Here is a 13,315-nt window from a genome sequence, read left to right as displayed (position 1 = left end):
GGAGCTTGGCATTTATTAAATAAATAACTTCAAATGTTGGTGCCAGGGAGTTTGGGGTTGTTGCAGTGCAGTTCTCAGCTGCACTTCCTAAGCAATCCCAAAAGTGCTGCATTGCTTGTTCAGCAACTTTTCACCAACTTCCCTTCATTTACATGGACAAACACATCAAATCCCACACAAAATATACCAAGAATGTCTTCAAAAGCAACAAAATAAAGTCTCAGACCAACAAAACCAGTCAGGTACAAATCCAATTTTAATTGTCAAGCTCACTTCTAGCTCCTACATTCAACGCAAGGATCAAAAACTACAAGTGTGAGAGTAGAATTTTATTCTATCCCCAGTTTCTGATCGTTGTGGCAGCTGTCAAACAGCAACTTCCAAAATCCACTCATTTCAGAAGCTTCCCCCTACCTTGCAGTGCCAGGTGAACCCCACGGACTCTCCCAACAGCTCTTGACACCTTTCAGACTCAATTCTTTGGCAACAGTTATACAGAGCATTGTGCGTATATAAAGAGCTTATAATAAAACTTCTTTTACATTCTAATTGTCTTAAACCTTCACAGAAGTATTAAAGTGCTCAATCAACTCTGAACAAACCCTCCTTCCCTAGTCAGCTACTTCCTGGAAACGCCTGCACTTAAGTCAGCAAAACCAGAAGCAAACAAGAAGAGAAAAGGCATGGAAAAATAAAATAAATCCTCTGCAGGATCATGAAAACCTCTTTTGAGACAAGAGGCCTCGAGTCTCACATCTCCCTCCTACCCAAATATTGAGACATAGGTCCAAATGCTCAACCAGTCCAAGCCAGCACAGCCTTTTTTTTTCCCCCCCATCAAGCTGTGCTGATTTCCCATCAGTTTATTCTGTGGCCCCTGTAAGAACAAAAACCCCGCAGAACAGAATCCTACTGATGCTACAAAGAAAATACAAACACTGAAGTGACACCGGTGAAAGAAAATAAAAGATACAAACAAGAGTTGTGGTGGAATATTTAACCCTCCCTGCTGCCTGGATTTTTAAAATTCTCTCTGCAACACTGGACACTATCTGAAACTGATCTTTCAAAAAGGTTTTAAATGGGGACATTTTTGGCCCTTCTAAGTGGGGGGTGGAGGGTGCATCTCAAAACTATTTGGTCTGGTAAGACCTGCAGGCCAGTCCACCCCACCATGGCTCTGTGCCCGAGGAAATCCCACCCAGAGCCTCGAAGAGGACCAGAGCCACATTCCCTCGGGCACATCCTGTCCTTCCTCCAGCCACAGCACCCAAAATGTCACTTAAACTACGCCACAAGGTGACTTTTTCCTCTGGAGACGCCAGGGGTTCACCCACAGGACACGTGTGTGTGTTACAGCTTTACTCAACCAGAGGATGACACCTCTGATTGCAGCTTTGCTTAAATCTTTTGACATGTGTGGGAAAATCATGTTATTTCAGCCTCAGCAGCCCTGTGCACTCCCTGGCTTCCAGCAGGTCCTGAACTGCTGCCTGTCACCTGCCCTTTTGCTGTTGACTGAAGATCAGACAGAGTTGTGCCACCTCTGAAATCCTGCCCCTGTTCCTACACGCAGCCCTGGCTAACAGCTCTGAGTGATCCTGGCACAGCAACGACTCAAAAGCCAGGGAATGTTGGGCAGAGTGGTCAGAAACCACGCTCAGGTTTGTAGCTGTTCTTGTCAGACGTGGCTGCACCCAAGGCTGCTGAAAACCAAATTCCCTGCCTGGATGCCCTGGGGGGGTGACCCTGACCCTTCTCAGAGCAGCTTGGTGCCACAGGAAGGTCGTGGTTTTGGTATCTGGGACATTGTTTTGCCTGCTAAGCTGAGGGGTTTCCCCTACAATCCCCTCAGGGATGGAAAACCAGGGATACAGGAACTGTGGCTGCTCTCCTCCCTCGAGTCTCAATACAAAGGGTTTTTAAGAAAATTAAAAACTTAGTTCTGCACACGTGTTCAAGAGCCATGGGCAGCTCCATAAAGATTAAATACCTTCTGATCTTTAGTGCAAATACACCAAATCTGCAGTGGCTTGAGCCTGGCTTAGCATCAGCACAGGAGCTTTGCACCCAGAGCCTTCCTCCCTCACGGCTGGGGTGGGAGGAAAAAACTCTGCACCATTTACTGGGCAAGCAACTGGTAAGAAACACTTCTCTGTGCTGATAAATTCATATTTTACATTCCTCTTCTTCCCTCATTTCTACTCTTTTGAAAGTTCATCACCGAGGTCCACAATTTTCTGAACATTTTTAGCTGTGACCTGTGACGTGCCAAGCACTGAACTAAAGGGCAGCTTGTTTCACAGTACTCCAAATAAGAAAACTGACCATAGTACAAGCAAAATTAAATAAACTGAAATATAAAAGACAGCAGAAGTTAAGATTCATCCAGAAATATAATATAACGTCTGGGAGTTGGGGAGGGGGGGAAACTGGAAATCAGCTACACAACAGAAACAATGAAATGACCAACAAGTGTTGATTAGGCGAAAAGAGGGAAACTTTCATTGCATTCTGTACATCAAAATTAAATGAAAAATTCACATGTTGGAGCCTCGAGACAGAATGATGAAGGTCTCAAGCCACAGGAAGGAGAAAGCAAAGAAAACACCTTGAATAAAGCAACACATGAACAAAACCAGTAACTGAGCAGCTTCCAAAGGAATAAAAGTGACCAATATCTCAAATGAGAAAAAGCAGCACTGAAGCAGAGAACAGGTATATGGTCAGGACATGGTGGGTAACACTGACTGCACAAAACACCTGTGAATTTGGAAAGAACCAGGCCTATTTGTATATCTATGCAAAATATATACACAACTCCATATGTATATATGTACACATAGGCACTACTGTACATATGTATATGTAACCTCGACACAACTGCCCTCTGGGTGCAAGCAAAAAATGCTGCAGTTGTGCAAAACCTACAATTCTGTGTTTGATTACCCAGGAGAAATGGGAGGAAGATCCAAACTAATGCCCAAACAGCTCAAACCCAGAAGGGGTTTCATCCACAGGGCTCTGTGAGCCCAGCCTCTGAATGTTCCCAGCTCATGTGCATGAATTAAAAATCCATCCAAAGCTGTGGGTTGTAGCAGTACACATTGCAACTGTTTCCAAACCCATTAATCTGAGACAACAGCCACCATCTCTCCTGACATCACTGGTTTAGCACGAGGCCATCCCACCCAGAACACCAATTTGGGAATACTGGGTGCACAGGGAATTGGATTCAAAGGCCAGGACAGGGCTGTCATTCTAGAAAACAAGGGTCAGTTGCTGTTCTTAGTGTTGGGGAAGAGAAGGATGTGGTGCATTACAAAAGCCCCCCCCACCCTCAAACAAGGGAACCCAGGACAACTCTGGATGCTCCAACCGTGCAGCCAGGCTGATCTTTGGGGTTTGTGGGGTTGGGGTTGTGGAAAGGAGCATTTTCCATAAAGCTTGTTCGCCTCACAGCTCCAGAGAGCATCGTCCTCTCAAGTCCAAGGCTCCCTTGGTCTGGCACAGACCCCGTGGAGCTGTGCCAGGAGTGCATTGCCAACGTCAGAGCACGAGGAAAGTGGTGAAAGAAAACTGCAGGGGATGGTCCCACGCCTTTTGTGGCCCCAGAGGAGCTGTCCCTGCTGCCTTCAGTACTCTGCATCCATGGCATCCAGGTACTTGGCCTCGATGATCCTCGGGAGCAGGTTGTACCTAAGGCAGAGCAGAGAGGAGGGGTCAGTCCTGGTTTATGCTGCGTTTTTCTCTCTGCCCCAAAGCTCCCAGGTGAGTCTGGCCAAGCTGAGGGGGACACAAAAGTGAGGGACAGCAAAACCAACCAATCCTGCAAGCAAACACAGTGATTATTTATAGGAACAGCAGTGCCTGGCTCCCTCTGGAAGAGTTTTCTTTCAGCTGGAAAGGAGAGAGAACGTCCTCAGTCTCACAGGAGGAACATCACTTTCCTAAAGCTCTGTCACCAAGTCCTCAGGGTGACAAAAATACAAAGGTGAAGAGCCATGACTCTAAACAAGACCATCCCGACCTGGTGTCTGGCTTCTCCACGTGGAGACAGAGATTCCCTTACTTTTAACATTTTTTTTTAATTTGATTTTTTGCAAGAACATCCTCACAAATTAATGTATTTGAGTTAGAAAGGCGCTGTGAAGTTGCTCTTCTAAATCTCAGTGCACATTTATGTGGCATTTTCCCTTGTTTAACAAGGAAGTGACCCTTCAGCTGCTAAAATAACTCATAAAGGACCAAAAAATCAGTTTCAGGTTTCAACAGCTGAGATTCCAAACACCACTTATTAATGAGAAATATCAGGATCTCCTTAAATAGACCCAGCATAGAAGAAAATGCTTGAGAGCCCAGATAAGAGACAGCTTGGAGAGAAGATTCTTCTGTGGGCAACCAAAAACTCATCATCCCAAAGTTCTGAATCCAAGCCAGGAACTGGGAATACCCAAAGAGATCAAGTTTTCTTCCAGCAGGCTGCTTTCCACTGCAGTAATGGATTTCAGTGGCTTCTCAGTATCTGTCTAAGACCACAGCAGTGATCCCTCACTAATGACAACACAAATCATGTTTCCAAAGCTGTTGGATGGATGGAAATGTGGCTTTGGGACGTGGCTGGTGTTCTGGATGGGACACCAAGCCATGCCTCACTTATTTGTGTTTGATTCTTGATTTTGCCCCCTGGCTACTGTCCCATCTCTTCTTTCTCCCTTTACTTCTTGAAAAAAAAAAAAAAAAAAAGGTGGGGGAGAAAATATATTAAATTTCTTCAACTGCCTCATCTATTTAGAGTGCCAAATCTTTGGGTAAAAGTCATTAACTACAGGGCTCATGGATCATGGTGCTGCCTTCTTGGCTGGAGGCCACAGAAACTACATGAAGGCAAAAGAAATCAGAGGAAGGAAAGCCAAGGGCAAATTTCCATGCTGTGCCAGGCAGCAGCATCTTCCCCTTGGCAGCAGAGCTGATTATCCAGCTGCTGGGAAAAAACTGCCCTGGAAAGAAAAACGAGTGAGCAACACAGAAGGTATAAAGTGACAGCACCTTATTTACTGAAAAGAAGATATATTTGCATATTAGTATCCAGCTTTTAGTACAAGATCAGGTTTTTTGACTGCATTCTCTCCACACTAATTTTTTGTATCATGTCCAACACCTGAATTTGGCTGAGTGTGCCCCACGTTTTCTGTTCTGCACTGAGCTGCCCTGGGTGCAAAGCTGGGATTCCTGCAAGAGCCACTCATGCAGCACTGCTCACAGTTGGAATATTTACCAGCCACTCATCCAGACAGCCCAAGTGTGAAGGGCAGGTGAGGCATTACTGCCACAAGAACAAGAATTTCTGTGTTTTCCAAGCCTGTTTATCTTTTAAAATCCAGCCCAAATGGCTCTGACAGGAGCCTGTTGAAAGCCACGGTAGCTGTGACATTTGCTTTTGTTTCAGGAAGGACTGGACCCATCTTTTATCAGCCAAGGAAAACAGCACAGCAGGTGATGCAGATTAGCAAATTGGCAGTCCTGAACTTTGGGATCACAGGGAAAAGCTCTGGGACTGCAAGCTCAAAGTCAAGCAGATATCACTGGTACCATGATGGCCTAAAAATAATGAAGTGGACTGGAAACTTGATTTGTTCATTCCAAGATCTTATTATGGCCTCTCATTATATCCAAAAGACTGAGAGCATGAATTATTTAACTGGAGAATGATGGGTAGTGGCTGCTAATGAACCCCAAGGAAGAAATTAGTTGAATTTCTTAATGATTCTCTCTCAACACTGTAGGGTATTGTGGGGTCTTCCCAGCTTTAAACATTTATCTTAAATCTAAATGTGACCAGTTTCACTCAACTGATCACTGACAGGGGCACCCAGCAGTGCAGGAGGTCTGTGAGATCACCACAGCACTGGGTAAGAAATAAAGATTCCTCTGAGGAAAAGTTTCCAGCTCTGCTGTGAGCACTGGCCTGAGGAAATCAAATTACAAAGTGATAAGGAACATTATCAAATACTACCTAGAGGTTTGGACTATGGCTTCCCAGGAAGGTCAGACACCTCACAGGGACTAAAAAGCAGAGTTTTCATCTCCTGGGAAGCTGGAAGCATAGCACTTCCAGCCAGCCCAGAACCCTCTGCACAACTCCCAGCAGCAGTGAAATCCTGATTCCTCCTCAGGCCTGAGCAGCTGGTAAAAAACTCCTCCTCATTACCCACTTCCAGAAGCTGGTTAGTCTGGAAAATGCAGAAAAGCCTCCTGAACCACTCACTCTTTATATTGGGATTGGAAGGGACCTCTGGAGATCACCCAGTCCAAGGCCCCTGGAGCAGGTGACACAGGAATGTCCCCAGAGAGGGAGACTCCATGGCCTCCCTGGGCAGCTGTTCCAGTGTTCTGCCACCCTCAACATAAAGAAATTCTTCCTCATGTTGAGGTGAAACTTTTTGTGTTTTAGCTGGTGGCCTTTAGTCCTTGTCCTGTCACTGGGCACCACTGGAAAGAGCCTGGCACCATCCTGGAGATATTTATATGGATTGGTGAGATCCCCTCTCACTGTTCTTCAGATTAAACAAACCCAGCTCCCAGTTTCTCCTCTCCTCAAATTTCCAGTAATCCAAGACTGACAGATTGGATTAAAAAAACAAACAAAAACCAAGGCATGGGAGACAGGGAAAAAAAGACAGCCAAGCTTCCTACCTGATGGGGATCATCCCTATCATGATGAGGGGGAAGATCATCTTCATGTAAGGCAGGGGTGACATTCCAAAGCCACAGAGGATGAGGAGCTGCAGGACCTGCAGGCCTGTGAAATAGTGGATCTTCCTCTGGGGAACTCTGCGGATGTAATGGGTCGGAGGATAAGCAGTCTGGGAAGAGAAGAACCACAGTCAGACATGCAGGGACCTGGACTTGTGACAGCAGAATGGGGCTTTGGGACACCAGGGTTTGAGGGAAGTCATCAATTTGTACAGGCAATGCATCAACATCAGGGTCCTTAAAAGGTTCGGCAGCTGAACACGGGATTTGTAGGGTTAATTCCAGTGCCTGAAACCACAGCATTGGCAGTGAGACCCAGAGGATGACTGGGCACTGAGAGCCTGGAGAGAGGACAGGACACCCCTCAGGGCCAGGACTGCCTCTGGGGACATCTGGGAACATCTGGAATGCAATGGAATATCCTGGGCAGTGCAGTAATGAGATTCCCTGAGGAGGATTGGGACAGCCAGGGCTCCACAGCCAGAGGTGCCCGTGGGGGTGTGCAGGGGGAAGGAGAGCAGATGAATCCAGCTCTTGTTCCTGTCGATGTTTCCTCCACCTGACACCCAGCTCCTCATTATTTTCGAGCCTTCCAAGGCTCCAGGCTTGCCCCTGGTGCTCCCATCTCTTGGCTGAACCCCATCATGGGAAGACCAGAGATGAGGGAAGTGCAGCAAGAGGCTGTGCTCAGAATGCAGGGATTTTCTCAGCTCCTATAAGCCACCCATTTTTGAGAAGTAAAGGGGGAAAAAATGATATTAATAGGCTAAATATGGTGGTTTCTTTTGACAGTTCCTTGCTCATGTCTGAGCACAGGCTTTGACTCACTGTCTATACATCAATGAAGAGGATGAGCGACTGTCTGCTGGCACCAGCACAGCCTCAGTGGCTTTCAGATTGTGCCATGACTCATTAAGAGGTTTCCACAAAAGGGAGTTTTCCATATTTGAGAATACTTCTTAATTTTCCACACCAAAACCTGGAAAATTCCATACGTAATTCCTACTAAAACCAGAAGTAATAAGTCACATAGATCAGCAGCTCTTCAACCCTCACTCAAAAATTGACATGACAAATGTAATCTTTACCCAAATTTCAGTTTTAACCTCTGGGATGTAATACTGGAGATCAAGACAGATTAGCAGAGATGCAGAGTCAAACGCTGGGCTTATTAAACCCTTGTTACATAAGAGAAGGTGAGCTGGAGATTGCTCCAGGTACCACCTACGCTGCCAAACAACACCTTTTTAACACCTCTAACAGAGACAGATTTGAAAAAACATCTCCCAGGTTTGTTTTCAGCCCACATCACAGAGGTCTCAATAACACAAGTAATTTCATTTTGAGTTCAAAATCCCATCTTGTGGTATTTCACACGAAATGAAAGTGTAAAACAGCACCAAAAAATAATTACCTGCCTGAAGCTTTGTTGGGGAAATCAAAGATCATCATTTCCTGATGTTGTGCTTTTTATATTTTTATATTATTACTTTTTTAAATGCATGTACTCTGCAAATGACACGACAGCACAGGGGGGTTTAAAACTCCCCAAAAAAGAAAAAAAAAATCTCACAAAAAAAATCCCACACTGAGAGAGCAAGAGTTTGAAGAGCTGTGTGCTCGGGGTGCAAACACAACTGCAATACCTGCTCCTTGAGCAGCAGAGCCACCCTTTCAAAGAGCTGGTTGCCATCAATGGAGGTGAGGGCGATGTAGAGGAAGAGGCCGAAGAGCACCGGCTTTGGGATCCACTGCAGGGGGAAGGGCAGGAGCAGCAGTGACAGCCCCACCAAGAAATTTGCCATCAGACTCGTCAGCCGCGTCTCCTTCACGCTCACAATCCTGGAAGCAGGGAAAGAGGAGTTAGTAGATGGGGTAAAATCCATAATTTATCCCAGTGGCTGCTCCATGGAGGAGCAGGACAAGGCAAGGGAAACTCATCCCCAGCGCTCTGCAGTCAGCACTGCTGGCCCCGTGCTGACAGCGAGGAGGCACAGCCTGGCTGGAGCCAGGCCAGGCACTCCATCCACAGCTCAAACAGAGCAGCTGGAAAAGTGCCAAAATTCCCCTCCTGCAAAACTCTACAGATCCTATCCTCAACTAAATTGCCCTCAACACTGATTCTGTTTAACACTATGCTAGAAAAAAAAAAAAAACCAACAACAACAACGACAACAAAAAAAAAAAAACAAACCAGGCAAGAATCCTCTTTCTGGGCAGTAATCCTTTCCTTGATTTACCCTGGGCACATGCAACTGGCTTCTGTCCCAAAGAAAACTCATTGACTTCTCCAGGAACTAAGGAACCTCTTGGAGAAAAAAAAAAAACAAAAAAAAAACACAACAGAAAGTCAGCAGTCTCCTGAGAGCGAGTCAGCATTTCTGATGGATACGAGGATCTCCCTGTTTACATGGAAGGGAATGCTGAGAGCACCACACAGGGATTCAATCCTGCTGTGGGCAATTGCCTATTACCATGCAAAACATGTCATTAATTAATGCAAATTTTCCAGAGCTGACAGGCCACAAATTGAGCTTTTTTAAGGGGAAGATTGACAGGAAAACAGGCAGCAGCTTTAGCAACCTACTTGAGGGGAGGCTGCTGTGTTTTCTTTGCACTGCAGCTAAATCTGTGAGCATCTCCTCCCAGTCTGAAAAAAATCACCAGAAACAACAGGAGGAAAGACAACCCACATCTGTCAAGACTACTTACATGTAGAGAAAAAGAGGATTCCTAAATTTATTTTTTTTACAAGCCAGTTTTTTTATAAGCCAGTGAATACATCCCCCTAATTATGAGGGAAAACTTTTGTCCACAGGCTGTCTTGGTGTCATTTAGTGACCTCATTCCTTGTATGAGACCCCTCAAATTCTGAATTAACCCTGTACACAAATTTCTCTGAGGATTATCATCAGAGATCTATCAAAGCACAGTTCCCTCCTTTGCACATGCACTGCTAGGACTTCCTAATTCCTTCTGTCCTAAAGATGATTGAATTATTGCAATATTAAGTTGGAGAGTTTTGCTTAGAAGTCAGGATGAATTTCAAATCTGTTTATACCCCCAAGGAGCAGAATGAAGCTGAGGGGGATGAAGGTCCTTTCACACCCGTATTTGGAGAGGGAGGGAAAGGGTGACAGCCCAAAGCTTGCTCTGAGAATTTGGCCAACAAGGCAGAATTAACACCAGCAATCATGAGACCTAAGGAATAACAGGTACCACAAACAGCACACAAAGTCCTGAAATCATCCAGGATTACCAGGACAGGATGCACAGAGGTGTTAAAACCTTTAAGTAACCTTCCAACAGGTTTAAACCACAGCTTTGCTCCTTCCAAAGAGATTTTGTTGGATCCTCTTGCAAGTCTCCTACATCCAAGGGGTCCCTGCCAGTGCCTAGAGAAGCTGAGGGAGGGCAGAGCTCTTCACTCTTGCTAGCCCTGGTAGAACTGGGACATCACCTAAATGGGTTTGGCATCTTTCCCACTGCCCCAGGTCCGGATCACCACAGAAATCCTGGAGATGAACAGAGCCAAGCAGCTTAAAGTGCAACTGGAAGTGCTGGACCAGAGTAATTCCAGAATGTGGCCACTCCAGAGCTGCCAGAACCATGATGAGCCTCTGTGGTGGCTCAGAGAAGCAGGGGTTTAAAGATTTAACCTCATCCAGGCACAGCAAGAGTTCCTCCAGCACCAGGTCAGCCACAGAGGAGGAATTTCTGCTCTTTCAGACACAAATCTCCCCTCCTGCTGGGGAGGCTCCTGCCCTGCAAGCACACACAAGTCTGCAAGGGAAGTCATGCAAATGGAAGAGCTCGGGAAACAAACCCACAAATTTCAATTAAATTTTCAAAATCACATTTCCATCAGCTGCAAGGCTGCAAGTACAAGCTCAGAGTGACAGCCCCCTTCGGTAAGAGATTTCTGAAGTTCATGGAATTTTCTACAGCCATCTCTTAGGGATGCAGCAATCACAGCACTGTGTTTGATCACAGACAAGATGTACTACAATTGCTGCCAGCTCCTGCAAACGCCACTTATTAGTTTGAAATATTTTATCAGAACACAGCTAAAATTGCTCATAATTGGCCAAACATGGTATTTTTAAAACTGATGTTCCCAGATTTAGATTGGTCTTCTGCTAATTCCAGCACCTCATTTCCAGAATAAGAACATCACAGTCACATTAAGTCAACAGAGGAATCTTTGATTTCCGTGTGTTCAGAATCTGGTTTGGCCCTTGAGGAAACAGCTCCAGAAAATCTGTGCTGTGATGGAAATCAAGTAATTAATGGAGATTAAAGAGCATAATCCAGGCTCATTTCCCCAAAATCCTCTAAATATGGCTAGCATGGGATTAGCCATTCCTGAATTTCTCCAAGTAAGCAACAAGAGCCTGTTTGCAGATTGCCACAGGAAACTTCAATCCTTTCTCTACAGGGGAGAAGAAAATTTTGCTTTCACTGTGACAGATCTTTATCCTTGTTTATATCATCATCCTGTGGGAGCTTTGATTTGAGTGCAGGGAAGGAGCCTGCCAAGGGAGACAGAGCTGATTTTCTAATTGAGCTTCATTTCTTTTTCAGCAGAGCTGGCTAAGAGGGGGGAAAAAAAAAAGAAAAGAAAAAAAAAAAAAGGATGACTACATTGCTTGGAGCCTCCTGTTCTAGCCTCAGTGCTCTGCAGAGAACAAAAAGCTTTGGTCTCAAAGGGAGTTCAAAGCTCTAGAAAACCCTCATTCCCTTTTTCACTCCCAATATCCAGTTCCCAGCACTGATTTGCCTCCAGCAGAGCAGAGCTGTGCCATGAGGGAACACACTCAGGGGGATCAGGGCAGCCCCCAACCCTTCCAGGATATTCACTGGAGCTGTATCTAGGTCAGAGTGGCCAAAATGGCCTCTCTGGTGCTTTTTTTTTATGGGGGGTGGGGGGCAGCTGGGTGAAAGATGAGAGGACAAGTGCAAGAATTAATCCTTAGTTCAGGCAGGGGACTTGACTTTGTCAAGGCAAAGCCAGAATACAGAATCATGACAGTGGAAAAACAGGAAAAAGAGGCACTTGGATATGAAAAGTGACAACAGGAGACACAGGAGGGAGGTTTGGCACATGGGTTTCAAAGTATGAGTTCTGCATGTCTCAAAGAAACAGAGAGTGGAGATATCCCAGAGTACATCATGAAGCAAGGGCATGGATTAAAACCCTATAGAACTCCAATTTCAAAGTTGATTTTTTCTTTAAATTGGTGTTTAGCATTTATTCAAGAGAGATATAGCTGTGGAAAAAAAGTGATAGCAGCATGTCCTAATGGGAATACAAACCCAAGGGACTGATCTGCTAGGAAAAGATCCATAGAAGAGTTACAGGGAGCAGCAGAACTCAGCAATTTCCAGATGTGGAAGGTGAAATCTGCCCATCCCTGACCCAAAAATCAGCTGTGCCTGGCTGGGCTGGGCCATTTGGCACCAAAACAAGCCTGAAGGCAAGACTGAGATTAAGACAGACCCATTCCATTCCCCAAAGTCAATGATCACTTAGCCTCACTTTTGGTAAGTGGCAACTCAGAAAATGGAAACCCAGGCAGGATAATTAAAACTAATGGTATGTGAGTGGAAATTACCACTTGTGTGGTAAAAGCACTCAACTGCAACAGACTGAGATCAAATGGGCCAGACCTGCTCCAGAGTAGAGATTGTTTCATGAGAAAAAGGTTTTTAATTTTTTTTAAATAGATCTGTGATAAGAATGTGTTGCTCAACTCAGAGCAGCAGAAGAATTGGTCTTAAATAGAAACCCATGACCCAGCCATGGCTTCACATTGTTTTGGTTTCAAACCCAGAGAATTTAAGCATCTCCCTCCCAAATTGTGGTGGGAGATATTATGGGAGCTCTGAATTAATGGTGCATTTTTCCTCCCCTTCGTAATAACCACCAGACAGGTTTCAGGCAGTGAATCAGCTTTGGATTCTTTCTGGGGAAAGCATCCAGAGAGATCCAGCCAAAGCATCTCCTCAGCTTCCCACAAGGCAGAAACTGAAAATGGCCTTGGCTGACTTTTCCAGAGGAGAATTTGCAATGGAATGGGTGGGATCCCTGTAGGATGCTGCCAGTGGCCAGAGCATGAATGTGAGTGCTGGAGTGCAGGGGATGAAGCCAAATCAAGGCTCTTTGGGTGCATCTTTGCATCACTTTCATCTAGAATACAACAGCCAACACCCCAACCATGCAACCCACAGTTCCCAAAGCATTGGGAAGCCACAAATGAATCCAGAGGGATCTACTCACGTCTCGTAGATGTGGCCACTCTCCACCCTCTCCTCCACGTAGGCCAGGGCCCGGACGTGCATGGGGGAATGCGGGAAGGCTGCGTGGATCCAGGGCAGCCCGAAGACCGACAGCCCCGTGTTGATCAGTGCCACGAGCAGCAGGTCCCAGTGATAGGCTGTGCCCTTCACCAGCCTGCAATGAGGGTTGGGGACAGCAGTTACAGCTGGTGCAAACCCTGCACGCTGCCTCTGTTGAACACTCAAGCGTTCTCATGCACAGATTTCACACCTCTGGATT

The 13,315-nt window shown here is 45.7% G+C and overlaps 1 protein-coding gene across 3 annotated transcripts in view; it reads right to left on the bottom strand.

Moving 5' to 3' along the window:
• Positions 1 to 238: 238 nt before the first annotated feature.
• SLC4A11 (solute carrier family 4 member 11) overlaps positions 239 to 13,315 on the bottom strand; it is a 94,394-nt gene continuing 81,317 nt past the window's right edge. For all 3 annotated transcript variants that reach the window (XM_088162958.1, XM_014876196.2, XM_088162959.1), the window contains exons 17-20: positions 13,037 to 13,210; positions 8,403 to 8,598; positions 6,697 to 6,866; positions 239 to 3,699 (exon numbers count right to left, since the gene is read on the bottom strand). In XM_088162958.1, coding sequence (XP_088019084.1) covers positions 3,636 to 3,699; positions 6,697 to 6,866; positions 8,403 to 8,598; positions 13,037 to 13,210 — 604 coding nt within the window. In that variant the 3' untranslated portion in view covers positions 239 to 3,635. The remainder of the gene's footprint in view (positions 3,700 to 6,696; positions 6,867 to 8,402; positions 8,599 to 13,036; positions 13,211 to 13,315) is intronic.

This window comes from Sturnus vulgaris, chromosome 4, assembly GCF_052056855.1.
Source record: "Sturnus vulgaris isolate bStuVul1 chromosome 4, bStuVul1.hap1, whole genome shotgun sequence".
Lineage (NCBI taxonomy): Eukaryota > Metazoa > Chordata > Aves > Passeriformes > Sturnidae > Sturnus > Sturnus vulgaris.
Note: the sequence above shows the minus strand (reverse complement) of the source record. Positions and strands in the feature narration are given on the sequence as shown.